The sequence below is a fragment of the Cyprinodon tularosa genome, unplaced genomic scaffold (genome assembly GCF_016077235.1).
Source record: "Cyprinodon tularosa strain WSP-4 unplaced genomic scaffold, ASM1607723v1 ctg30, whole genome shotgun sequence".
Classification (NCBI taxonomy): domain Eukaryota; kingdom Metazoa; phylum Chordata; class Actinopteri; order Cyprinodontiformes; family Cyprinodontidae; genus Cyprinodon; species Cyprinodon tularosa.
Window position 1 is genome coordinate 1,414,226 of NW_024039008.1, and position 27,972 is coordinate 1,442,197.

Sequence of the window (27,972 nt, forward strand, 5' to 3'; positions counted from 1 at the left end):
TACTCATAGGCTGGACAAAGGGCGCTATTGTTGCCTGCAGATGTCAGTCAGTGGCGCAGTCGCTGTTTAAAGCTCCTCCAATCGCTGCGAATAGCGCCACTGATGGAGGGCGGGGTTTGCTCCCACCCTCCGTATCTGCTCCGAACCCAGTTTTGGCTCACAGTCCCATTGAATTACACACAGAGACACGCCGGTTAAAGGAGAACGGGTGGGTACCTGGGGATCTGGATGATTTGCAGCTGCAGGAGGGTAGGGTAGCGTGGGGACACGCGTGAGACCTGTGGCGCACAAGGATGAAGGTCACCCCGTTTTTTTAAGCACCCCGCCAGACGCTCCCCGAGGCCTGGTACGGTTCAGCCCCACATGGATGGATTCAGGAGCTGCACTCATGGAATACAAAGCCCGGCTGAGTCCGCCTCTCTCCAGAAGCCTCTCCTCCTGACGCAGCCTCTCGACATGCGGGTGTCTGCTCGGTGATTCGGTGGACCCTGCTCTCTTTGGCTTCTTGCTGTTGTATGTAACGCAAAGGATTCGTCTGCGCTCTGGGATTCCTTTGTGCCAAAGGGTTCAGCACAGGGTGCGCAAGGGGCGACGAAGCGGGAGGGGGTGGAGGGGCTTCGGTTGCGCACAGCTGCTGTGTTTTTGTGCCCGGGTCACGATGGCGCACAGCCGACCGGAGGCACACGAACACCCGCCCGAGAATGGCTTCACCCCGCTGGAGCGACCCGCGCTCCGGATGCTGCCGCACATCGACGGGTGCGTTCTGCCATCTCTGGGGGGGTTCGGGAGACACCAGAAGCAGCTGGTGGTCCTGACCTGGATACCTGCGCTGTTCATCGGCTTCAGCCAGTTCTCGGACCACTTTCTGCTGGCGCAGCCTAACGGCACGTGCGTGATGCCCGCGGGTAACTATAGTAACTGGACCGGGTCACCGCTGCTTGCCATTGGGGCGCCCGCACTGCAGCTCGGGGCCAACGGCACCGCGAAGGGACCCGGGGACGGTACTGGACTGCTGTGCGCCTGTGAGGAGCAGAGGCTGGAGCTGCAGACGGGACTCCTTCAGAATGTGGTTACCAAGGTAACGCTCTGTTCCTCATCCTCACCATCAGTGTGCTCCGATGCTGAGTGTAGAACAAACAGCTGACTGGCAGCTTACCCACTGACCTTAATATGACAAGCAGCAGCTGAAGGTTTGGAGGGTTGCTGAAAGCTTTTATAGAAAATCAACATCATTAATAATTAGGTAAATGCTGCAAATTAGGATGGCAGAATAAAAACTAAAAGGCATTGCTCCAAGCGTCAAGGTTACAGTTCTGAAAATAAACAGCTTAATGCACCATATTTTTGCAACCATTTTTATTTGGATTTTCTGTAATAAAATAACAATAAGATAATTTTAAAAATGTGTTGTTTTTTAAAATAATTTATTGAAAAATCCTTAATTCTAATGGCTGTAAGGGAAATCTAGAACAACATATTGAAAATAAAGTCCAACTGTGTGCATTTAGATTCCAGCAAAGACAATTGTAACTCTGCAGGAACTGTATTGAACCACAGCCTAGATTAGAGAAGTTAGGTGAGAGAGGAAATCTGGACTTTATGGAATGATAATATAAAGAAAGACATGGTTGAATGAAAGCACTAAGAATCCCTATTTCCTATCGGCTTCAATTCAAGAAAGCATCAAACATGTTGGAGAAGGTGGACATATACTGTAAGACCAAACATGAAAGGAAGAAGTTTAGCTGGGAGCCATATGCAGCGCAGTGATGGTGAATGATTCAAGTTGGTTGAGTTTGGAGAAATGTTTTTATAAAATGCACGGCTTAAAATGAATGCAACCAATATTTGCTTTGCATGCATCAGCAACATAGATTTCCTCACTCAGCATAAAAAAAACAATGTTGGAGGTGTATTCCATATCTGCACCAGAGGCTATTTTTATTTCTAAAATAATCATGCAAAGCAACTAAAGGAAGCTTGGGTGGGAGTTTTCTAAATAATAATCAGTGTCTACACACGTAAAATGGACTGCAGGGTTACTGATTTAAGAGTTCTTTAGCAGATATAGAACAAGATGTACCTTCACATTTGATTCATTGTCTGCTGTCTGCCTTTCAGAGGAGGCGGGCCTCAGTGGTGTGTTCACTAACCCATGAGAGGAAAACGTAAATGCTGTCAGAGTGGTCAAGCTCACACCTTTTCATTTTTCCCTTCATTTGCCCTTATTTTATTCCAACACATGCTAATGTTTTCTCTTGATATAATAGATTTCCATGTGAATGTTTCAGAATAATCCAAAGATCTAATGATAAATGTTTGTTTTCGGTTTTCACCTGAGGTGTCCTGCCAAAAGGCCTGTACTTTTCAAGTTAGTTATTATTATTATAGGTACTGGCCTATTAATGCACTCTAGTCACTTTGACAGAAATGAGGCTCCCTCTGCCCACCATTAATAGGCAATGCTGACTAAAATGTTAAGTGTTTTGGACACAGTGACTGAACAGAAAGTTGGGGTTTGGACCAGCAACCCTCGGGTTGGAAGATGAACTTTTTCATCCTATGCTGCTGTTGCCCCTTGTTGCATGTTCTGATGCTGACTTTCCTTTTCCTGGAGAATTTCCACTTTACTAAAGCTGCTCCTTGTTTGTGTTTTAGTGGCACCTGGTGTGTGACTCGGCCTGGAAGGTGCACATAGCCAAGTTCTCCTTGCTGGTGGGCTCAATCTTTGGCTACCTGGTGATGGGTGTCATGGCTGACTGGTAAGGTCCACTCTATTAAAGTGTCAAAAAGAATAAAGTCTGCTCTAAAATGTTTTCATGGAACCAGAATAATTTTCTTTTAACTCATTTAGTCGTATCTAGTCCCAAATAAGATTTACTTTTTTACAGCATTAATGCCTCCCTGTTTAATTCAGTTATAAAAACTAGTTTAAATGCAAAATTCAAATACGGGGAATTGGCAGCAGCACCTGTTTTATGTATTTTGCTGCATCCTACCATTGATTGATATTAACTACTTTATAATAAAAAAATATTCAGTTATGGTTAAATAAAATCCACTTAAAACATTTTAGATATTTAGCATCGATAAAAAAAAATTCAAATTTTTTTCTGTCTTACCAGACACTTCCTAATTTTAGACCTACAGATTATTTCTGTTTCCCAAATGTCAGAATTATACAAGAAACTTTTAGCTGTTGTTGTTACTTTATTCAAATTCAGCCTGCTAGCACCACCCCCACTTGGATTCATTTATAACAAGACATAAAAGAAAAGAAAAAATCAGCTTTTGTTCTGAAACCAATAATATGTGAAACCACAGAACTCAGGTTCAGGAAGCTGTCCCTCTGTAAATCAGAGGGTCAACTTTGGGACAGCATCTGCATGCATTCACAGCTGTTTGGTTCTGTAATGTTACACAAAAAAGAGCTGGTTTTCTTTGTTAACAAGTTTACTTCTTGTTTTAAATATTTAAATTATCTTAAACACCAGTAAAGGCCAAACCTGCACTGATACAAATGGATTAATAATCACATTCATCAGTTGCGAAAGGATGAAACCTGTTAAAATACCACTCTTTACCATTTCTTACTGCTTTTTAAACTTCTTTTAACACACTTTTGTCAATTAAAAGCAATGGAAAAAAGTAATAGAATTACCATTCCTTCTACTTTACCTCCAATATACTACATCAAATGCTGCTGAGATGGATTTCAAGAGTACATGGCTTTGTTTCAAGCTCTCAAAGGTTGATTTTTGTTTTGTTTAAATACGCAGTATGACTGTAGATGTAGCTGGTCTTTCTAAATTTAAACATACATCCCTAGGCGTTTTCTCAGTTGGATTTTTGGCAAAAATAAAAATCAAGAAGACAAAGACCAGGTGCATCCTGTATCTCAGGGTGCTGCCTTCCTTTGCTCCCTCTGATTTATTAGAGCTAAGGCGACCATATTATCTGCTGTGAACCAGCATATTTTTATGTAACTTGTCTTCATGACTTCATGTTTGCAGGCTCACAGGAGTTTAATATTAAAAATTCTTACTCAGCTAATGGGTAGTTCAATAGTTTATGCCGTTTAACTGCAAAAACAGAGCTCTATAACATTGATTTTATGATCTAATGACTGATTTTTACCAGTTTAAAGACTTGACATAAACAAATACAAAGGGATAGCCTCATTGGTACAAGCAGAAACAGCCTTATAATCATCAGCTCATCACATAAAAAGTGACTTTTTTTTTGTCCAAACAGGATTTGGATTATTTAAGGGCTGAAACATAGAACAGTATGAATGTTTTTTTAATGCAGGAATTGGATTATAAGGTGAAAGTTTAATTCTTTATTAGATAGTTTGCTGAAAGTTAACTGTTTTGGTCATATTTTCTTCAGTAAACATTTATTCTAAAGTTGTGTTCTAACCAGCTGTTCTTAGATCCGCTTCCAGAAGCTTTACATAATCCTCAAATTCCCACGGGAAGAGTTTTAAATTAATAAAAAATAAATAAATAAATCAGTGTTTTTCTCTTAGATACCAATAAAAATAAGAGTCTGTTGTTGTTCTCTGAGGTTTCTGTCTGGTCTTTCGATGTTGGTTCAATATGGTCACGTCTGCAGGCTTGGGGACCACCTGAGCTGGACCGTGGGAGGAAATGGATAAGTAGCAATGGAAACAATGCAGCAGCTCTGACCTGACCTGCTAACCTAATGACCCCTTTCTCCTTTTGAACAAGTACACAGAGTGATCTTTCATCTAACCTCTCTGCAGTTCTGCTCTTTTTTTAAGAGGTACAATGAAAAAGCAAGTACCCAAGAGGTATAGCCAGATGCCCATAACTGAAGCACTGGAAAGTGCCAAACAAAGGCTCCAAGCCTTGGCCAACCACCTAAGACTTAGACTTAGACAGATTTATTTTGTCATTTTGTTTACACCCGTGTAAACAAAAAATTTTTTTGACTCCGCCCACAAAAAGAATGTGGGCGGAGTCCACAAAAATGTGGGCGGAGTCAAAGGGTGTGGAATTCACTGATGATGTCATGATTTCCTTTGATCATTTCTATGTTCCTTGAGGGTGGTGGTAGCATTCTAGCTGCGGCTCCCAGCGGTAAGCTGACTATTATTGCTCCTCAAAGCTATTTTGGATTTAAACTGCAAGAAATCACAAAATGCCTTCCCGGGAAAAGTATATTGAACTAAAAGAGTTGCGTGAGTTGAATAGGAGAAACGTCCAACACCTCTGTGGACTGTACGAGCAACTTGAAAGGGATTTACCTGAAATAGACTTTACATGTGATGCTAACAGCTGGATTAAAGCTGAGATGAAGTTTAGCAAACAGTTGGAAAAAAGGGCCCATGGGCTTCAACAGGAACTCAAAGCCCAGGAGGCTTTCCGGATGAAACAACATCAGGAAGATGAAAAAGTAGAAGCTTTACGTCAGAGAAATGCTGAACTTAAGCAGCAGGCAAAAACAGCAGAAGAACAGTTAGTCGATACAACTGTAATGAAGCTTCAGTTCAAAATTGCAAAAGCGCAGGAGGAAAAGTTAAAGAAAAACAACAAGATATTGATGGAAAAGGTTGAGAGCTTGACAAAAGAACTGTCATTTCAAACTAAACTGGATAAGAGTTACAGAGAGACTCAAGAATTGCTTGGTGAGTTGGAGAAAACTGAAGCAAGTTTTTTACAAAAGATTCAGGAAAAAAAACAAAACTTGGAACCTGGGATGTCTACATGGTTCGCTTATTTGGGAAAAACGAAACAACACAAGATTGAAAAGCAAATAACTTCCATCATGAAGAAAATGAAGGATATGAAAAAATATCTTGATCATATTGAGCCCTATTTTAGAAAAGACCCGACGCTCATGAACAACTTTCTGTCCATCGCAAGTGAGACATCTGAGGAAACCGACTCACAAGACTCACAAGACAGTGAGTCAGAAATAGAACAGGTTTCAGAGCTGTCCAAACTTCAATGTGAATCCTCCACTGATCCAGAGTTGAGGACGTCCAAACCTGAATGTGAATCCTCCACTGACCCAGAGTTGAGGACGATCTCTGAAGCAGATTTAGAGGACCAATCTGTGGAGATGTTGAAAGGAAAGCTCAGTTCCAGTGAAGTGTTAAGATATTACAGCATAATATTTAATGACAGATGATTGGGGGATGGGGAATTTTGTACGTATAAGCCCACTTTGTTGGGATGTGTGTGAGTAAATCACACTAGTTTATTCTTTAAAAAAGCTTGTGCATAGTTATTAACACTGCTGCATCACTGCACTACAGGGTTCAAAGCTCACCTGCTGTGTTTCTCTGTGATGTTGGTGTGCTGTGACTGTGCATCTGTGGGTTCTCTCCAGGGGCTCTGGCTCGCCCACAGGGTTTTAAAACCTCCTCGATTGGTTTACTAGTTTGTAGAAATGTAATATCACTAGTCTTTTCTTCTGGTACCTTGCTGCCTGCTTACGCAGCTTAAAATATCTCGTTCTGTTAAGTTGGATGAACAGTAGTGTGTCAAACATCCTTTCACAGGGGTTTAGGGTTTTCCAGCAGGAAAGATATGATTGGTCTGGCTTGGGAGAACGGTTAAACATGGGCATCATGTTACTGCCCCACATGAAGTGGACCAACTTTAGTGATCTGCCATTCTGTGATTTTTGGTTATGTCACTAGAGAGTCCCACACTGCGGTATTGAGTTCACTTGCTGTTTTGACTGCTGAGCTGTTGTTCAGGCTTCTCCGTCTTTTTCTTTCTGTGATATCTCCTTATCTAAGTAACTCTTACTGTCCAGAAGCACTTTAAAGCCTAGCTTGAACATCCAGGTGTTAACATAGGCCCACCTTTAAGCCACCAAGAAGCCCCACGTAGTTGTCCTCTAACATTGCCTGAGCAGCTATGCGATTGGGTAACCGTACGCAGAAAACGTAGTCGTAGATATCTGCCCACTGGTCAGCACTAACCCATCCATATTTCTATCCGATTTTCCCCGCTCAATGACGTACCCACTGGGTATTCACGCGGTAATGACACCCGGTTACGCCGATCGGAAGTCACTAAAATTAGTGTTGCTTCGGTGTGTAAGTTTGCCAAAACAATGTTGGACTCGGTAATTTTCTCTGGTCCCCTCCCTGATCTGACCAGTGATGACATGTTTGGCCGCATGTCGTCATTCATCCGCTGGTTGTCTAGGTGGTGTCCTGAAAACAACGTGGGCTACATTAGTCTTGGTGGTCTAGTCCAAACTGTAGGAAAACTGTAAATCCCACACCAATGAGAGTTCCATTTCCTGAATCCTGACAAAATTACCTACGTTTTGATGTATAATTCGAATGGGTAGTTTAAACATTCAGCGAGTTAGCAAAAGTTGTTTGCCAAAAGTAAAATGTTCGAAAGCTCTACTTGGCTCACTCTAGGAGCGCAAAGATTCCGTCATTTAACTTCCATTATGAAACCGAAAATATTAAAAAAAATAGTAAAACGTTTGAAACTTCACTGAAGCAAAACTGTAAAAGTGCAAAATTCTGCATTAAACCGCTTGATTCTAACAAATTCCACTGTTGCTGGGTTAAGTGTGAAGAGATTTCGACTAATTACATATGAAAAAGGTACTAGTTTTAATATTTTCGTGAATCCTCCACTGACCCAGAGTTGAGGACGTCCAAACTTCAATGTGAAACCTTTTCTGACCCAGAGTTGAGGACGATCTCTGAAGCAGAATCAGAGGAACAATCTGTGGAGATGTTGAAAGGAAAGCTCAGTTCCAGTGAAGTGTTAAGATATTACAGCATAATATTTAATGACAGATGATTTGGGGATGGGGAATTTTGTACGTATAAGCCCGATATGTTGGGATGTGTGTGAGTAAATCACACTAGTTCATTCTTTAAGTTCTTTGCTGCTTCTCTGTCTCTGTCTCCAAGGTTTGGCCGACACCCCGTGCTGATTCTCTCGGCCCTTTTCATGCTGGTGTTTGGCCTTTCTGTCGCCTTCTCTATAAATGTCACCATGTTCAGCACCTTGCGTTTCTTTGAGGGTTTCTGCTTGGCGGGCCTCGCTCTCTCCCTCTACGTGCTCAGTAAGTACAAGCTTTCTCTTCCTGCTAGTTGTCTTCTTGCTCTCCTGCTGCAGTTTATCTTCCTCTATTTTTTCTTCAGCTATGAAACACTGATGGGAACAAAGGACAAAAGGAGAAAAAAACTACAAAAAAACCCCCATCAAAAATGCCCCTTTGTTAATTTAACACAGAAACTTAATTGATTAATTAATCCCAAAGTAGACAAAACAAACCTAGAGTTTTAAAACATTTAACTGCTTAAGAAAGACATTTTAATTCCTTGAAGCTTTAGTTTAGTTTTCTTTTTTTTTTTTTTTTTTTGCTGCATTCAAATATTTCAGAATATCAAAGATATTCATTGTACAAGGATACCTTAGATAAATACACAAAACAGTTAAGTAATGGTTTTGTTTATGTGAAACAAGCTATCTAGACCAGCCTGCTCCCATGAAATTAATTAACCAAATCAATAGTTTTCCCCCTCTTGGCAGAAAAAAAAACTGCATTGCCTCTGGTAAATATTAACACCACTGCACTTTTTTCCACATTTGGTTATGTTTCAGCCTTATACTCAACAGTATTATTCTATTTCCTCAAAATCCTACACAATATATCCCATTGTGATAACTTAAAAAAATGTTGGGGGGAGTGATTACAATATATTGTTATTATTTTTGAATGGTTTACTTGATTTTTCTCTGGACTCTGGCTTGGCCTTAATTTAAGTCTTTTAAACATATTTTAGGAAATTCATGGGGTTTCTAATATATTAGAGAAAATGAAGAGAAAATTAAATTGCAAAGATTGTAATAGAATTATTTTTTTCTTTCATTTCTTAACTAAAGTATCTCAATTTTATGTTAAATGCTTTATCAAATAGGTTCCTCGGGGCGTCAGGCTGACAGAAAACTGGCAGATGACGTCCCGTCCCCCCCGTCACCCTCTGCGGGCCTTTTCAGGCCACTGTGAGATTAGTCAGACATGATGTGGGAAGCTCAGACTCTCTCAGGTGGCAGGGTGTTGTTTTGTCTTCCCTCTGCAGGGGTCCCTGATACGTTTTCAATGGCTCCCTTCTACCTAACAAACAGACAAAGCAAAGTCAGTGGAGCCGTCTATGGAGACACCTCTGAGGACTAGGATTTATCAGTGATGTAAACACCAGCTAAAGGCAATGGGATGTGAAGTCAGTGAGATAAATGGGATGAAATATAACAAAAACATTTCTGTGTTGATTTAACTCAAAAAGCATAAATCAGAAACTGCATTTCCTTTTTTCTGAATATGCATCTATGTCTTTGGTTGGATAAGAGGGGTCCTGATTATGTGCAGGGATGCAGTTTGAAGTGAAGCAAAATGTGTTTGGGTTAGGAGTTTGTTGGCTAGGGGAGGTGTGTTGTATATGTTTACAGTAAAAACAAAATAGGTTTAAACACGATTCATTAAATGACATTTCTCCAGCACCTCATTCCAACAAAAATGCTTTTTTATTTTTTTTTTATTTATCAAATTAAAACAAGACTAGCAGTAAAGATGTAGATGGACTCTTAGAAAATGTACTTGCTTAAGCATCTTATGGTAAAGGCATAGCTGGTCAAAGAAAGCTTGATAAAACATCCTCAAACCAAGTTTTTAAGTAAGTCTGTGATGATTGTTCTGCAGGACAACCCACTTTTCTCCACAATCTGGCTGATTCAGTTGTTGCTCTAAAATGGATGGTGTTCTCTATATATGGGTGCCAGTCTGCCTTAGCGCATAGTTGCGCAGTTACAGTACCACAGGTGCCCAAATGTATTTTTAGCCTTTGACTCACTGTCAGGTGATGCTGCTGCAGGTAAAGCACCTCATTATGTCACACTACACTGTCACTAGTTAATTTCTTCAGCAGCCTGAAGCAAAGCTGATCTGACCAATCAAATTGCACATAAAGGACCGGCAGTTTCATGGATATGCATTTTTCTACAAAATATGTCCAGGTCCAGGGTGAGTTAGATTGGCATGAGAGCACACAAAGACAGGAGTGCCATGAGTTGATCTGACTTTGAATCAGAAAAACAACGAACCACAAAAAATGATTCAACAATCATCAGAACTAGTTGAGTGGAGACGGATTTGGCAAAGCCCTTTTCGAGGGTTTAAGACCCCCAAGGCATCCCCCCTTTAGCTGCAGTCAGGTTTATGTAGATATCTTTGCCTGTAGAATTAATTGTAAACCCTTTGTAGTGTGAATGTAATCCATACTAAATTATAACCTGGTTATGCAACTATTGCTTTAAAATTAAGTCTTCCTTGCATGTATGTATGACATGTATGTTATGCTTCCTTCTCATTCAAGCAGTCTGTACTCATTGGACCCCACTAGTCTAGAAACATTTTGTTTGTCATTATATACATGAGATAAAAAGACAAGAACCAAAAGTTAAAAAGCTGCTTTAACTTGATTCTTTAGCCCATATTAGTCTCTTTTGGATATTATTCCCAGCAAATGCGTTCTTATTAAAAAGCCATCCACTCATTAATTTTCCACCCCGCATTATCCCTGCTGGGGTCATGAAGGGTGCTGGTGCCTATCTCCAGCTGTCTACGGGCGACAGGCGGGGTACACCCTGGACAGGTCGCCAGTCCTTCGCAGGGAGACACACAAGGAGAAGTTAGAGAAGGCAAGTAACCTAACAGTCATGTTTTTGGACTGTGTGAGGAAGCCAGAGTAACCAGAGAGAACCCACGCATGCTCAGGGAGAACATGCAAACTCCATGGAGTAAGACCCCAGGCGAGGAATCAAACCCAGGACCTTCGTTCTGCAAGGCAAGCCTTTAATCATCACAATCCACTACATGCCACTTAAATAAAGTTAGTAAAAATATTATGATTAATGCAAGAATATGGGTAAAGAGAAAAAAGATTCATTGTCAGTTCTCTCTTATTTATGTTTTTCGTTTCAGCTTTAGCCTCTAAATAATAATAATAATAATAAATAATACTTATTTACTGTCCCGATTGAACAAACAAGCCATTTTCAAGAAAACATATATAAAAAAAAAGATATTTAAAGCCTCTTAGGATGAAAAAGTTAAAACTTTTGAATTAATCCACAAAATAGTCTTTAAATGTAATTTGATCGAGCTAAATACAAACTTCCCTGTGGTTGTAAAGCTGGACGCTCAGGGGCACAGATATCCTGCTTTAAACAGGATGGGGGGAGGTCACACAGAAAGGTAGAAATAAATATGTAGGATTAACTTACTGTATTATAGATGAAGGAGGAGTATTCCAGAAATATCTCTGCATGCCTCCTGTGCTCTTTTCACCCGCTGCTGTTGTAAATTAAGTCCTAAACTTCTGCTTCTAAATCTTCCCTGCTCCCCATTAACCCCCCTCCTCTACCTCGTCCCCTCCCGATTTATTACACCCACACCACCTCTCGCTCATATTAAATCTCTGTGTTTGCTTATCTCTCTGCAGCACGCACTACATAATGAACTCTACTGGAGCAGTCTGACGGATGCTTAGTTTCTCTCATAAATAAAATGTGTTTGTGGTATATTTATCTGCTTATTGGCAATTTTTGCTCTGACCTAATATTTGAAATGTTGAACTATACTTATTTAAAATACATAAAAATCGGGTTTATATATTGAATATTAATAAAGCATACTTACTTAAAATCAATAATAATGAGTATTTGTTTAAATTAAATAAAGTTTCCTTTTTGAATTACATAAAGGAATCTGATTATTATGCAGTTCAAACTAATAAAATATATGTGTTTGAAATAAATACACTAATTATTATTTTTGTCTAAGTATACTTTATTAATTCTAAATACATAAACCTGACATTTAAGTATTTTGACTTTGACTTTGATTTAAACTAATGAAAATGCATCATGTAAGGTTTATTTAATAGGTTTGTCTTACTTAAACACATTATCATAAACAACTAAATGGGATTTTGTAAAGTAATCAAATTACATTAATTTTAAAGTTTGGTTGAAATACTTTAGTGAATGTAGAGTCCCAACATTTAAACCTGACTTTACCAGTTTTATGTTAAGCTTAGCAGCTTTTTTACTCCTTTAGTTGAATTCTTTGCATATTTTTTTTAAAATTCGCAGACGGTAATAAACAAGTTCTAAAATGTAAGGCATTTAAAAATGTCTTTAAATGTCACATATTAAAAAATTTAATGTTTTCCAGCTTCTTATCAGAATCTGGAAAAGGCATAATTTTCAGGTATCTTGTGGATGATGGAAAATATTGGTTTACAACAGTGAACCCATAAAAATAAAAAACAAAGCACACAGAAAGTGAAGGTGTGTTGCACATTCTTAACAGTTTTTTGTATTTATTTTTATCAAAAAACATAAAGTAATTGATTCAATGTGGTTTTTGTAGTTCCTGCAGAAGGAGAAGCAATTTGTCTGCTTCACTAAGTCTCCGTCCTGACGAAAGCAGCTCTCTGCTTTTACTCCTCATATGTACTAAAAAAAACATACAACTGCAAATTTTCTTTTCTTACCTGAACAGACAGAAAGGTTTAGAGGTGTGGCTGTCTAGATGGAAATCTGAAAAGCATCTTCTGGATGAGTAAATATGCAGCTGCTAGGTAACAGAATTGCTCCGTCGCTTGAGAGAATAAAGGCTTCAATCAGAGTAAGAACCAAATGGAAAGCTATAGTTACTTCTGCATTTATTGGAAAAGTAGATACAAGTAAATATGGGTCAATAATTAAAGGAGTTCAGATGCTCTGTGAGATTAGAAGCAAATACTAAAATTAGCTAAACTCATTCTCATTTGTAACCCGGGATGGAAGTAATTTTCCCATAAGTGAGATCAGTCCTGTCCTCCAACAATCGCTGATTTTGAATGGTGCAAATAGGTTAGGTCACTTAAGCCAAAGAGGAAGTGCATCAGAGCTATCTGAATATTGCTGACAGTAAGGAATTGGGTAGAAGAGGAAGAGGGATGCTTCCTACCGATGGTTAATTTAGCATAGAGACCTCCTGACATTCCTATCCGCCCCATAGCAGCTATGTGGTCACCTGTACTCCTTTGCATGAAAGGACATTTAGCCACAGTCCATCTCACAGATACTGGAAAATATATATATTATTGTTTAACATGTACACACCTTCATATGCTTTAGGTTTTATAGTGGAGCGCTTTATGACTTCTTCAGTAACTTTTGTCTTCATTGTTCTTTTTTGGAAGGCTGTAGTCCCAATTTTTACTGGCATTGTCCAGGTGCGTTTCTGTTGCGTAGTAACATCCAACTGGCTGAATGCCTTCTGGATTCAAAAAGGGGGATATCTGTTTTGTGTGTTGCTCTTGTTCGAAACATGATTTACCAGTACCTGGTCTGACAACCACGGGATCATTGTATATGAACGGTCAGCAAACGACCTAAACCCCAGCTAATGCAGGGAGAAAGATGCAGGACACCAGACCCAACAATGCAGATAAGCTAAAGGCCACTATCAAAGCAGCATGGGCTTCTTGAACTACTCACCAGAGCCACTGGCTAATTGCTCCGTACCACGCCTCACTGATCCAGTAAGTCATGCAAAAAGAGGCCAAAAACAAAGATTTTGGACTAAAACTGTTTTCGGAAAAAAAAAACAAGTAAAGAGGACCAACAGAGAGAGTGAAGGACATGACCTTACCCCATACAAATGAAAGTCCAGATAAAAGTCAGTGGGAAAGCCATAATTTCATCAAAAAGGACCAGAATGTACACAAAGTATGGCAGATTTGACACAAAATATAAATATCAAAATTTAAAAAAAATGAACAAAGCAAGAATAATGTAGCTGAAGAAAAATATGACTCTCAGGTCAAATAACCCCAAAGATTTGGTCATTCTGAAGTCATGAAAATATAGATATGACTTAGACCTTCTTCTTAAAAATTGTTAATAAAGCATCTAAATAAAACCCTTATTTTAGATTTTTAGAGGACAACTCAGTTTGGGTACGACAGAAGAAGAGACACTTTTAAAAGTAAAACAGGTCAACATATATAATCAATAGTAGACTCCGATTTAAATGACAGAAATTATGGGAGTATATTTTATTGCCACACTGGCATAATGTTCAGTGAGTCAACCATAGTAAAGGTTGAAACAGTGAGTTATGGCTGCAAACTGAGCTTCACATTCTTCCTCTGTCCTCTCTGTCCTCCCCTCTCTGAGACCTTCAGGTTATGACAAAGACAAGGAAAGTGGAGCATGTACTAAGGCTGTGTTTTATTGAATTGAGGGGTGACTTTGCTGACTCAGCTGGTTTAAATGCTGCTGTCATGCTGTGCCCTTGCTGAGGTATTTCTTATCTTTTCTAAGGTCAAGTTACTGAAGAGGGTTTCTCCTTACATTGATATAACATTGTCAGTATTAAACTTTACTTGGCTTTGTCATTGTGTAGTCTTCTTATTCTAATAATCAATAAATAAATGAATAGTAAAGGCTTAAAATTACACCAGAAAAAAACAAAAAACACCAGAATCATCAAAGAACATTCTTCAAGGTACTGTTCTATTTTTTTAAATTCTAAACATAAAGACAACTATTTTTATAAGTTATTAAACAGTCGTTGTTGTTAGTTTTGATCAGCTTCCGCACTAATGCTAACTTAGCTGAGAATTTTTCTCAATCGGCTAATATTTGTGATATTTTTCCTCGTATGAACATTGCAATATGTCAGCACCTGACCAGATTCATTAAGATTTCACACTTTTATCCATTTTAAACTTATTTATAAGTTGCCTTTTTATGTTATTACTGGTTGAATGTGTCATTCTACAACTCCACTTTTTAAAGATTTTAAAGCACTCCACAGCCCTGCAGTTAAGAAGTTTAGTCTAAGCTTTTACTGATTCATGAAATTTGAGCCTCTTGATGGATTTAATTCCTACATGTGATACAGTAAATCATAGTACTGTTTATAGATTTCTCATATTAAATATATTAAATCAAATATTTCAGGGAAATGACTCATGTAGTTGCGCATGTTTTTTCATGAACATACAAAAAAAAAACGAATAATTACACAAAGGAAAAAAAAAAGCAATGGTAAGAGCACATAATTTAACTAAGCAGAGGTTATGGAGGAAAACTGTGATCCTATTTCGGTACAACTGAAGTTTAAAGCTAAATGCAATTTCAAAATAATTGTTTAAGTAAATTGTAAAGGTGAAATATTAAAATTGGTCCAAGGGACGAATCAGTTATGGTCTCTTCTTTTACCACATATCATATAACATAACATAACATATGTGGTATTACACTTCAAAAACTGATCCAAAAAAACAGTGTTTGCCTTTAATTTGACCTGGTAATTATGCTGATCTGTATTATTGCCCTTAGAAAATAAGATAAATATTCTGCAGTTGAAATAGGTTATCTTTTTTCCTCTCTTAAACAGAATCATTTTATTTCACCTTGTCAAGGTTACCCGCTTAATTCAAGGGAAAATACACTTATTTCAAGAATAGAGCTTTACTGATCTCACAATGGAGAAATTAACTTGTGACATTGGCTCTTATAAACAACAGAAGGTGCACAAATAAGGAAAAGGTGCATGAAGTACATACAGTGAACCCAGATATATACAGTGGATTGTAAAAAATAAAGAAGCAGCGATTTAAGTTGACTTATTTATACATTATCTTATTTACAATAGAGTGATGACAGGTAAAGTGTGGCTTCTGGTTTGTTAAATGGATTAATAGTATAGATTATTGCAGTGTTATTATAGTGTTGTGGCATTGTAGAGTCCGATTGCAGCAGAGATGAATGACCTGCAGTAGCGCCCCTTTTTATAAACAGGGTGTAAAAGTCTCACTAAAGGAGCTGCTCACCTTCCACCCTTCAGAGGGTGGAAGGTTTTTTCCATGATGTTTGTAAGCTTGGACAGCATCCTCCTCTCAGCCACTTCCTCCATTGATTCCAGAGCACAGCCCAGGATAGAACTGACCCACCTCACCAGCTTGTTCCATCTCTTTCTGTCCCGCTCTGCGCTGCGTAGAGGAGGGCTGATGCCACCATAGAGCAATAGAAGGTTTTAAGTAGGGGTCTGCTAACTCCAAAAGACCTCAACCTCCTCAGGAGGTGGAGGCGGCTCTGGCCCTTCTGATACAGGGCATTGGTGTTAGTCCAGTTTATTATCGACATGAACACCCAGGTATGTGAAACTCTCATCAGTTTCTATGTCCCACCCCTGGATGTTCACAGGAGCATGAGGTTAGAATCTTCTCCTGAAGTCGATCACCATCTCCTAACACCTAACTGGTTAGGGTTAGGGTTAGGTTCAAAAAAAAAAAAAAGTTCATTATGACGGACCATAAGGGGTTGTGTGTCCCCTCAGACACACAGCCCAAAATGACAGGGTAAAGAAAAACATATTTAAATATATTAACATTTTTGCAGTGTATGTTTTCAGTAAAGGGGCCAGCAGCACTTGGTCCCTGGTTCTAATCTCCACTTATAGAACACCTTTTGGGGGAATTTTATGAATTGGAATTAATGCTGCAATTCAGCTTTTTTCCCCTACCATATTAATCTTTTGAAAGTGTTTTACAGAAGAGTAAAAGTTTCTACTCTGGAAAGATGAGGTCCATCAACAAACCGAACCTTTTTCTTCTTTTCTTTTAGCAATATAGTCTGGCATTCCCTGTCCATAGCTATATGTTTTACATAAAGGCTAAGGCAGTTTATTTTACTGAGGAACTATTGCTGCAGAATCAAGGGCGAAATAAATAAGGCCAATTTGTTTTGTTTCCAAAGATTTGGCCTACTGCCCAAGTTAACTAAATCTTCCAGTAGGAAATCTAGGTATGTGCTTGTTCTGCATCAGAGAAACTAAACCAGACTGTAGTTTTCATTCTGAACTCATGCTGACAGAGAATCAATAGCCTTTACTTTGTTATGCCTCAGGCAAGGTTAGCGAGGCAGCAGCAGAACGTGGCATGTCTAGCAAGGCTCTCAGTATTTTCTCTTTAAAGACTAGTTTGATCACTCTATCTTCCATTATGTTCTCTTTCTTCTCTTTGTCTATTTTTTTCTAAGCTGTTTTTTGTACGGTGAAGCCTCTGCAAGTTTTAGATGTGAAGTCAGAGGAGAATCTGCTTGGTGAAAGGAGGAGGATGAAAGTGGGGGATGGTAGCTTTTTAAAGCGAGTCAGAGCCACTTCAGAGCAACAGAGAGGGGGAGGAAGGAGGGGAGTTAGGGAGGATCGGCTCACGGGGGAGAGAACAGTTCTCACAGTCAGCTGGAACAAAAAGAAAAAACCCTGACCTTTGTGTGTTTGTGTATTGATATGCCTGTGCAATCAGTGGGATCAGGCGCCTCCTCAGAGAATTGGGCAGGGTCTTTTGTCTCACTGCCTTTCCTACATTCAGAAGTGATAGAGCCCTTTTTGAAAGTATGTCCCTGTTTACATGACTCCTTGCAGATTTGAATACAAATGGTCAGTGGTAAGGCTATCCTCATCTGCCATTAAAATTCTATTCTTTTCTATTATCTGATTTCAGCTACCTGGTTAACACTAAAAGAGCAAGGAGCCCTACAGCACACTGGGTTGTCAGCAATATCACAAATAAATCAATAGAAGTTTGTATTTACATAATAAGATAATTTAAGTGGATTGCATATTTGTGGAGTTATTTTATACTTTAATTAGTGCTTTGAATAGTTTATTCAATCAGCAAATTGTTTGTTTTTAGATTCTGTGTATTCCAATTAATGATTTTTTGATTACTAAATTAGAGGATGATTATTTTATCGACTGATTAATCACAGTTAATCCAACAAGGGCAGTGGTGGTCTAGTGGTGAGGGCATAGAGCTTGGAATCCTGAGGTTGTGGGATTGAAACCCACTCCCACATACAGCCACTCTGGCTCTCTGAGCAACACCCTAAACCCCTGATTGCTCCCCGGGCCCCCCACAGTGGCAGCCCACCGTTCCATTAGGGGATGGGTTAAATGCAGAGGTAAATTTCTCCAATGTGAGATCAATAAAGTTCAATTGTTATTATTCTAATTGTTTCAGCCGTCATTAAAGGCATCATAGTAAAAAATGTTTGGGTATCAAGATGTTCTTTTATTCACTATCTTCTGCTTCTTAAGTTTAGTGACACTCAGAAAAACAGTCTTAGACGTGCAAAACCATTACTTCTAAGTGACGCTGTGGGTGAGAGCAAAAAATCGCGATGATATTGTCGCCACATGTCAAAGTGTCCCTTTGCAAGATACTCAACCAGCTGGGATAAAGAAATCAGTCAGTGAGAGCCTTATCAAAGCACCTTTAGAAAAAACTGAACATCAGTGGTTTCAAATAAGATTTTAGCAAACTATTATCTATGGTGGGAGAAAGGATCGGCATTGTATCTTTTTCTTTTAATTGACTTCGACTCTTTAGGGACAAGTTTTTTCTTTTAATAGATTTAATTTCAATGAAATGTTAGAAAAATCTAATTACATATCAGGTTTTTTGCCCAAGATGTATTGAAACTCTTGGGTTGTTTGTTTTAATTCAGCCACCTTTTATCATTATTCACTAAAACAAGGGGAACAATAATTTGCAAGGTAAATTAGATAAAATAAATTACAAGATCCAAGTTTAACATTTGTTCATTTAATTGTGATAAGGGTTACTTTGACCAGAGGGAATATTCAAATGCTTCTATCTCCTAGACTTCAGGCAGAGGATTTAATGTTTGTTGTATCTGAGGGGAAGTTTGTTGTAAATAGAAGAATAAAGGATTTCTTGTAAACCTTTTACTGCAACACCTACACACATTTCTCTCTCTTAACCATTTCCTGTTATGCATCCATATTTTTTCCAGTTCTCTATTGCTAAAACTTTTGTGATTTCTAACGACAAAACTTATTAGCATTCTGCTTCATTACACGTAACTCTTTTATTATTATTTCTTATTTTTTATTATTCCATTTCATTATTATTTGTATTAGTCAACATTTGTCACAAACAGCACAAGTTTCTGCATCTTTCCTTCCTCTCTCCTATCATACGTGCAATGCTCACCTTCAGAAAGGACGTCCCCATATGGACCAGGCCATCTGGACTGGAAGGCGTTGCAGGCATTAAGATGGGGCACTTCAGCTATTTAGGCAGAAATTAGATTATTGAAGGGGTGATTTATTTCAAACCTTTGAGTCAGGCATACGTTTACTGAAGTGATGTTAAACCTTTTTAAACATGGTGTGAAAACAGTATATCCTTCAGCTAAATAAACATCTATCTTCCTCTTTTAAACCATGGACGCTGATTTTCTCCATTCTCTGACTGAAACAGCATAAAGAGTCTAAATCTTCCTCTTTCTTTTTGCTCCGCCTCTTCATCTAGGGATTGAGCTGTGCTTGCCGGGCTGGCGCTTCTCCATGACCATGGTGGCCAGTTTTCTGAAGGTGGGCGGGCAGCTACTGATGCCAGGGGTGGCCTCTCTGTGCCGCCATTGGCCAAATGGGGATGATTGGCAGGTGCTGCAGATCGTCATCATCAGCCCTTTTGTTCTGATGCTGCCATATGTCTGGTGAGTCCCACCCTCTCAACACATCAATCCAGGGTTTCTCACACTGAGCCAGGCAACGGCTTGTACAGTACACACACACCCACATGCACACACACACACACATCACACACACACACACACACACACACAGTATGAAGCAGTCAACGCAGAAACAAAGCTCCCTTTCTCCTGCTGTTTTCTTCTTCATTAATTTCTGTCTTGCTCTTACATCACAGTCTGTTTTCTTCTTCTGTCTAAATATAAGACATCAGAAGTGCTCTGGAACATTGGTAACTCACTGGAATATATAATAACCACTTTTGTGCACTTCTTTTTACACTAGCTATGTTTTTTGTGATGAAGCAGTTCACTTTGTTTGCTAAATTTACCCCCATCCTCAAAAAAATTCTGCATATTTTCTTTTTAATTATTTAGGCTAAACGGGATAAAAACATCACTCTTTGGAGCTGCATTCATCAACTGTACGTTTAAGTAAAAGCAAAACTTTTAAAGTTCAGGGAAAGTTGAACAATATTAATGCATTTTTTTGTTACTACCAAGTCAGATATTCTGAGCTACGAAGTCAAAACAAACAACACAGAGTTTGCTACTTTTTCTTTTAAATGTTTTTTTACATGACAAAACGTTTTTGCAAAGATGCTATTATTTCTATGCTGCCAGTTGTTCTTTTTCTCTATTTGATGAACAGTGGTGCTAATGGTACGCTCACCTTCTCCACATAATACTTAGAAAGGGTGATATTCAACATAGTAAATCTCGTTACAACCCATAATACAACCCTCTCAGTGGGTTTTATTTTATTGTGTTATCATAAAATCCACAGTTTCTCACATTTTAAAGACAAAAAAAGGTTGACTTGTCTTTTATTTTCAGCCAGTAGCTGCATCAGATTATCTTGCCTTCTAGTCACTCATGTCTTACTATTTTCAGTAAACAATTCCTTGACATTTTTGACTGGATCAGAAATAATTGAAAGGTTATTTCAACACATTTTACAAACGTTAAAATCCAGAGAGATTGTTTCTGTTTATACTGAAATAATAATTTAGTGAGAAAGTTATAGAATGCAGCTCTGTTGGAATATAAGCAGTTATAGGGAACCAACAACTCAGACTTTAAAATGTATCTATGGAAGTTAAGCCTTACCTAAATGACCTGTTATATTAACAACATTTGATAACAACTAATCTTAGTGTCAGGGAATCTCTAGGTTTCAACACCATATTTATGGTTAACTCCAGTGTCCTGGGGTCCCAGATAAAGCAGAAGACGTTAAACATGAGTATGAATTTTAACTAGGGATGGATAATTAATTGCATTTGCAATTAGAGGTCCGTGGGAGAGTAGCTTGAACTTTAACTCATTCCAAGCGCAATGCCCTTACCACTAGGCCGCCACTTCCCAAAGCAGGTATTAGCAAGTAGGGTCTTGCATAAGGACCCACACTGGCAGCTCATTCCCCCCAGCTTGGATAAGAACCCAGGCTTCCTTTTTCCTTTTTGCAGGACGGGTGACTTACCACTTGAACTAGCCAGCTGCTAGAATGCAGATCCATGCATGATAGTAGAAGTTAGAGCTTTTTTTTTCATGCAAAGCTCTGCAAAAATGGATGCTGGACAGGCAAACTTTCAATGCCATGAAAACACTGATACCCCTTGAGTGAAACATCTACATGCTTGTGTTTATTTCAAAGGGAAATTACAATTAAATCACCACATCTGTTGAAAATAACTGCAGTTTGGATTTTTGGCAAAATAGTTCAACCCTAATTTAAACAGGGTCCATTAAACCTGTAATTTTTCTTGCATAAAACACAAGATTCACACAGGGTAACTTCACAATATTACTTTTTAACACTCCTTGTTCAGACATTTGTTTCAATACAGGTCGAGTTTTAAAAAGCATGTTTGGTTGGTGCTTTCTTGTCTTTTCCCTTTGCTGTCTGATTAGAGAAGTGGTGCTATGGACTCCCCCAGCCCCCGTCAGGATCACCGGAATAATCACTCAGCCTCTTTAACAGCTTATTCTGCTTTCTGACATTTTTTTCTCTATTTCTAGAATTCAGTACATATTTGATGCCCAAGCAGTAGCTTCATCAACACCTTTCAGAGTTTCCAAGTTTTTTGCTCATCCTCTCATTCTGCAGGATTTTCCCTGAATCGCTTCGCTGGTTGCTGGCAACCCAACACTACAGGCGCTCCAAAGCCATGATGCTGCGCATCGCCAGGAAGAACAAGGTTGACATGACAACAGAGCCCAGTGGAGTTCTTGCAGGTGAAGAGGAGTTTAGCAGATGAATGTTACCAAATTTACCTTCTGCTGCCTCACACTAATCCTTATGCAAGTTATTTCACACAATGTGATAAGTCTAAATTTAAATCTAGACTAAATCTTAGTGCATCTGCCAATAACAATTGTTCTCAATTTATATCAGTCTCTATTCGTTTAATCCATATCATGAAAACATCCTTATCTCTGGAGCAGATAGTTAATTCGCTCATGTTTTAATGGCTTATATCATTTGTTTTCTCAGTCCTAAAGAACAAAGATGGCTAGTGTTTCCAGGCGCAGTGCCACTTTAGCTTCTCTGTGCTAATTCGTCCCAGAGTGTCCATCTCATTAGTTACTTAAAATAGCACTTAAGGTGTGTGTTTCATGTTTCCCTCCAGAGTTGGAGCAGGAGTTACACAAGAAACCTCAGAGGAGCTGCATTGTCAAAATGATGAGCACCAGGAACCTGTGGAAAAACATTGTGGTGTTATGCGTGAACTCGTAAGTGTGTTCTTTTGCTAATCCGAGCCAACTTCGGTGTTTACAGCTTAAATTAATTCATTTGTAGACAGGCTACATCCTCTGCAGACTTATTAGTCGTTCCACAGCTCTTCTCACTGTGTATTTATCCAGTCTGACAGGTTATGGGATCCACCACTGCTTTGCCCGCAGTATGATGGACCCGGAGGCCCAGCCCACAGCTTTGTGCCACACCGACTACTACACCATGGCTGGCATTGCTGTGGCCACATGCTTGGCTCTTTGCCCTGCAGTGGGGCTGATGGGTCGGCGTGGAGGACTGCTCACCTTCATGATTATAACAGCTCTGGCATCGCTGCTGCAGCTGGGTCTGCTCAACTGTGAGTAAACACTTATCCCCAGGCATGGACTTTGAAGTTGCTATGGAAACTAGGAAAGTGGGCTTTGATTGATTGACAGAGCAATACTGATGTGAGATAACCGAATCTAATCAACCAAGAAGCTTTTAGTGGATGTTTACGCTCCAGCATATAAGAGCATTCATCCAGGTTTCTAAAGTACTGTTAATATTTTTACAAATAATATTTTGAGAGATTGCTTAAAAGTCAGCACCACTGTGCAAGCAGATGTCTCCTGTCACTAAATGCTCCCTCGGGAGGAGGGAATTCTGCAAAGTCAATGCATTTAGATAAGTTTCATTAGGTAGAAACCTTCTAACATTCTGCCTGCATGATTTGATCGGATCGACTGTAAATTGCATGGGCTATATGAATAACTGAACTGAAATAAATTTAAAAAGATCCTTGATGACCAGTGGAAAAGGTCTTGGGGAGGATTCTTATCAAGAGCAACACCAAATTATTATAATACCCACAATCACTTTATGTTTTCCAACAGATAAGGACTTAAAATACCCTTGCTCTGTTAAATTTGGGCCAAAATTTCAGTTACATAAAACCTCAGTTTATCTTAAAACAAATATAGACAGTATAAACAAATTATACTGTTACTTAAAAAGCTTTTTCTAGTACCTGGGTAAATATCCCTAAAAATCACAGCCCGTCATTTCACAGTTATACATCTGTAACTACAGACTATTTTATAGCAATTACTTTCCTGAGGTTACAGGTTTGTTTTCAAGATTTAATTGGACTTTCTGGAATTATTATTAAGTGATTCGGAAATTCCACAAACTTCCAGATTAAAAAGTCAAAAGCCAGTAATTCAGCTTGGTGTCTGAAGCTATAAGGTCAGTTCTGAAAACTACCTTGTAGTTTCTTGAAAAAAAAGTTTTAGAGTCATGAATGTTGTAATGCTGACTATCAATGTATCAGAGAGCGTGTTTAAGGTGCATAAGCACTGTGGTGATAGCAGAGATATTTGAAAGTTTTTACTGTGTAATAAACCTTTTTACATAACATTTTTAGTTACCGGGTTTCATTGTTTTGCTTTGAAAGCAAAAATAAAATGCAAAGTAATGCATAAAGACTGACACTTCATGAGTTCATTCTTCTCTGATTTTAAAGGGAAATGCCCTTTTTTCTTTTTTTTTACATTGGCCCCTTGATTTTACGTTATTACATCATGTTCTACTCCCCCATTTAAGACACATAGCTTGTGTCCCTTGATCACTTAAACACACTTTTGGATTTAGTAATGTTAAATTTAATTTGAATATTGAATCTTATATTGAACAGAAACTGGATGATGAAACACACTTTAAATGTGGTGAAACATTAAAACAACACAGATTGCACTTCAAATATGTGCAGAACATAGACATTATTTATTGTCCTGCACAGGATTCCCTGAATGGCTTTTTTTATTTAGCTTGTTCTGAGTCAGCACTCTTCTGCCCCGTTCTGCAGACTAATGAACTGCTCTCCTTTCTTTTCCTTTCTTCACTGCTCACTAATGGAATCCAGTGATTGGAAAGTACAGCCTCCGCCATGACACAGGTACTGCTGCTGTTACCGTAATCTGCACCTTAAAACTTTTTTCCTCATTAGATCTCTTTCTTTGCTGACAGCGCCTTGTTTGTTTCTTTGATTTCTTTTTGGACAGTCCTTCGAGACACTTTGAACAGAAAATTCTCAGTTGCCTTCTCCATCATCGGCATGTTCTCCTCTCATGCCGTCAGCACACTCAGCATTTTCTTTTGTGCTGAAATCACTCCAACTGTCATCAGGTGAGTCCTCACACAGCTGTTGGTTCAAAGCAAACCTTGATGTATTTTAATCAACAGCTCAGTATAGTATTGTTCTAATGGTAACATTTTAATGAAGGGTAACAGCTCCCTCTGGTGGTCAAGTTTCCCACTGGGAAGCAGTTAATCTTTGGTAACTTCAAAAGGTTTTATTCAGGAAACATAGATCATCTTTAAAAAAAACATTGAGCTTTGCATTCTGTTTTATTTTATAGGTAAAATTAGAAAATATGACTTAAAATATATGACAAAAAAATAAACATTTGCTACTGAAACAAAAATAGATATCACTGATAATTTCCTGCTTTTCATGTCAGTCGGTTTTACATCTAAACCCTAAAACATTTTCTATGATTTCAACTAACGCTTTTATCTCAGAGCCATTTGCAGTGGAGTTTGTCTCTAACAGCCCCTTAAGGTGTTGAATAAAATCCAGTATATCAATCCTGAATAAAAGCACCTGTTTTTGGTTGCATTGTTGTGTTTATTTAGACATTTAAAGCTAAATCTAACTGCTTTTTTTTGACACAGAAAAGAGTAAATTATCAATGATGCTGCCGTATCATAACATTTTATCCCTAACATTTACACACCATCATCTTAAACATTGTTAAACAAATTAAGCCATAAAATTAAAGAAAATGTAGCTAAATAAAATGCTAAAAACAGTGATGGGTTTTTCAATTTAATCGTCCACACCATGACTGTCCTTTGGAGAAACATTTTTCTTTGTTGTAAACAAGGAAATGATATACAAACCTTTTTATCTTCTTTCACCACCTTATTTCTAATTAAACTACTTTCTAACTCTCTATCATGAGTTAAAAAATAATTAGCGTCAAACATTGTTATTTTATTCTCTCATGAAAGGCAAACTTTTTATTAGATATTTTATCTGTGTGCAACCCTATTTTGAATACTTGGGTGATCTTGAAATGCACTTCATTTATTGTAACATAAGTAAAAACATGGACTGGCGACCTGTCCAGGGTGTACCCCACCTCTCACCCATTAACTGCTGGAGATAGGCACCAGCACCCCACGCTACCCCACTTGGGACAAGCGTGTAAGATAATAGATGGATGGATGAAGTAAAAACATCCTTTAACGCATAAACAATAACGTTTTTTAAATGAAATAATCATTTAATTTTGTAGGACTTAATTTAACAAACATATATTCTGCAGTTTCAAAGGCTTGAAAGGTGCTTAATTGATAACAATTACATGGGAGCAGATGGAAGAATAGAGTGACACGTTTACATGGACTACATAGCTCTTATTTGCATAAAGGAGTTATTATTAGAATTAGCTAAGTAAAATAAAAATAAATGTTAATTATAGTCTGTTTCCAGAAATACATTCTAGTTTTTTAGAGTCATGTCATTAATTTGGAAGATTGCATTAGATTTAAACTTTAAAATGCATTTATTTGCATGTGAGTTGTGCTACACAATTTTTATATACAGGAAAATATGAAAACTAGAAGAGCGGATTGATCTGTTCCTCCCATCTTGTTAGGACATGACATGATGCGATCATTCCCTCTGGAATGGAAGGAACGTTTTACTTCGCAATGCTTTAGAGTGTCTTTCATGAGCTAAAATGTAGAAATAATCCTGTTGACGGTTAAACTAATTGTTAAACAATGCATTTTATGAGAGAGGTCCTCATACAACTCTTTTCATTTTTGATAGAATACTGATATTGCAAGTGTGAGTATTGACCAGTACAGATATTGACCCCATATGATACCAGCATACATACTTTTATTAATTGTTTCGCAGTGTGGAATGTTAAAAAAGGCTTAATCAAGTGATGTTACCTAAACAGAGAATTATGAGAACAACTGAACCATTTGGTAATTAACAAAACAGCAGCACAAACTTTTAGCTTGAACATAAGAGAATTCTAGTGAAGAAAAACAAAAAAATGAAAAGATGAAGATAATAATGAATAATGAAGTTTTATATTCAGCTGCTGTTACGTTCGCTCTATTAGCAGGATACAAGCATTACAGCCTGTTTTTTTTTAAACTTGCTTTTATTCTGCTTTTTTCAGGTATAATTGTTTTATTTGTTTTACAAATGTTTTTGCTTTTATTCTGCTTTTATTTTTCTATTTTATCATCAAATTCATGTAAAGCACGTTGAATTGTCCACGTACTGAATTGTGATATACAGATAATATTGCTTTGCCTTTCCTTACTGGATAAGCCTTGTTAGTAATCAGACCGATTTCAAATATCTGATAAATTAAAATTTATGGGGTTTAGGTTGTTTGACTATTTTAAATAACATTTTATACACCTTTATTGTCATTTTGTTTCAGAGAAAATGTAATATAAATATATTTTTACAGATCACACAGAAAATGTCTCTTCAATTTCAGAACAGCCAAAAAAAATAAAGAAAAAAAGCAGGATTCTTTCAGACTTGTGGCCTGTAGTGTGTAGCAACAGGTAGGCGAGGGGCAGCACTGCTCCAAGAAGTTTACTTTAAATGTAAAAATCTGTACAATAGCAAATGTGAACAGCTCCAGAACTTTTTCAGTTCTTTGGTCTGTTCTGATACCAGTAACCATCTGAGGCCTAAACCTTCTTTTAACAGCAAACTTATTAGCCTAATTGATTTATTTTTTTGAAGGTATAACTGTCAGAAATTTCAAATTAAACTAATCCCATATCCTTCTACCTGAGGTGGTAAAAGAAATCCTGTCTAAAAATGTATTAATGAATCTATTATGATGCAATAAAGATAAAGTGGTCCTCTATATTATTTAAACTCCTGGGTAAGTGTCCCAAAAATTTTTGTTTCAGTTAACTGGATTTCTTTTTGCTTTGTGCAGGGGTGGAGGTCTGGGCCTCGTCCTGGCTAGTGCCGGCTTCGGGATGCTCACTGCCCCCATCATGGAGCTACACAACCAAAAGGGCTACTTCCTGCATCATGTGATCTTTGCCTGCTGCACCCTGCTCTGCATCATCTGCCTGCTGCTGCTGCCGGAGCCGCGTGGCCAGCCGCTGCCAGAGAGCCTGGTGGACGGTGAGACCTTCACCCGTCAGACGCTGCTCCATCCTGGGGAGCAGCATCTGCTCCTCGTCAAATATGAGAGGGACTACTCCCGTGTCCACGACACGCCATTACATCTCACAGCCACAGGGGGCACCACGGCGGCAGTCGCCACCGCTCTGGCAGCGGTGCCTGCCTCGTACTCTCTGGCAACAGGTGGTGAGGTGATAGGTAATTGTGCCATTGCCAATGGGGTATGAGCATCACAGCAATAGTCTTCTACTGTGCAAAAAAAAAAAAACTGATGCAGCGGTAACCAGATGTAAAATGTGATTAAAGTGTTCGGATAAACCAGATGAACTGCTGTTATACTGTAGTGAGGTTTGAGATGATGACATTATTTGCAA

At 38.4% G+C, this 27,972-nt stretch overlaps 2 protein-coding genes across 2 annotated transcripts; both read left to right on the forward strand.

The window, feature by feature from the left end:
* The first annotated feature begins 109 nt into the window (after positions 1–109).
* On the forward strand, positions 110–27,866 carry LOC119787712 (solute carrier family 22 member 23). Its single transcript, XM_038291737.1, has 10 exons — positions 110–1,078; positions 2,659–2,762; positions 7,922–8,076; positions 19,415–19,601; positions 21,748–21,875; positions 22,271–22,373; positions 22,506–22,732; positions 24,278–24,310; positions 24,417–24,540; positions 27,405–27,866. The coding sequence occupies exons 1-10, from the start codon at positions 659–661 to the stop codon at positions 27,823–27,825; spliced, it is 1,902 nt and encodes a 633-aa protein (XP_038147665.1). The 5' UTR covers positions 110–658; the 3' UTR covers positions 27,826–27,866.
* LOC119787713 (immunoglobulin G-binding protein H-like) lies at positions 4,305–7,132 on the forward strand. Its single transcript, XM_038291738.1, has 2 exons — positions 4,305–5,977; positions 6,023–7,132. Exons 1-2 carry the CDS (start codon positions 5,167–5,169, stop codon positions 6,157–6,159), a joined length of 948 nt encoding a protein of 315 aa, XP_038147666.1. The 5' UTR covers positions 4,305–5,166; the 3' UTR covers positions 6,160–7,132.
* Positions 27,867–27,972: the final 106 nt, after the last annotated feature.

What these genes read in the sequence shown, in the direction of transcription:
- LOC119787712 (XM_038291737.1), top strand. Translation starts at nt 659, where the DNA reads ATGGCGCACAGCCGACCGGAGGCACACGAACACCCGCCCGAGAATGGC. An exon ending in TTCAGAATGTGGTTACCAAG is followed by an intron (nt 1,079 to 2,658) that starts GTAACGCTCTGT and finishes TTTGTGTTTTAG; the next exon opens with TGGCACCTGGTGTGTGACTC. An exon ending in ATCACTCCAACTGTCATCAG is followed by an intron (nt 24,541 to 27,404) that starts GTGAGTCCTCAC and finishes TGCTTTGTGCAG; the next exon opens with GGGTGGAGGTCTGGGCCTCG.
- LOC119787713 (XM_038291738.1), top strand. Translation starts at nt 5,167, where the DNA reads ATGCCTTCCCGGGAAAAGTATATTGAACTAAAAGAGTTGCGTGAGTTG. An exon ending in AGAGCTGTCCAAACTTCAAT is followed by an intron (nt 5,978 to 6,022) that starts GTGAATCCTCCA and finishes CCAAACCTGAAT; the next exon opens with GTGAATCCTCCACTGACCCA.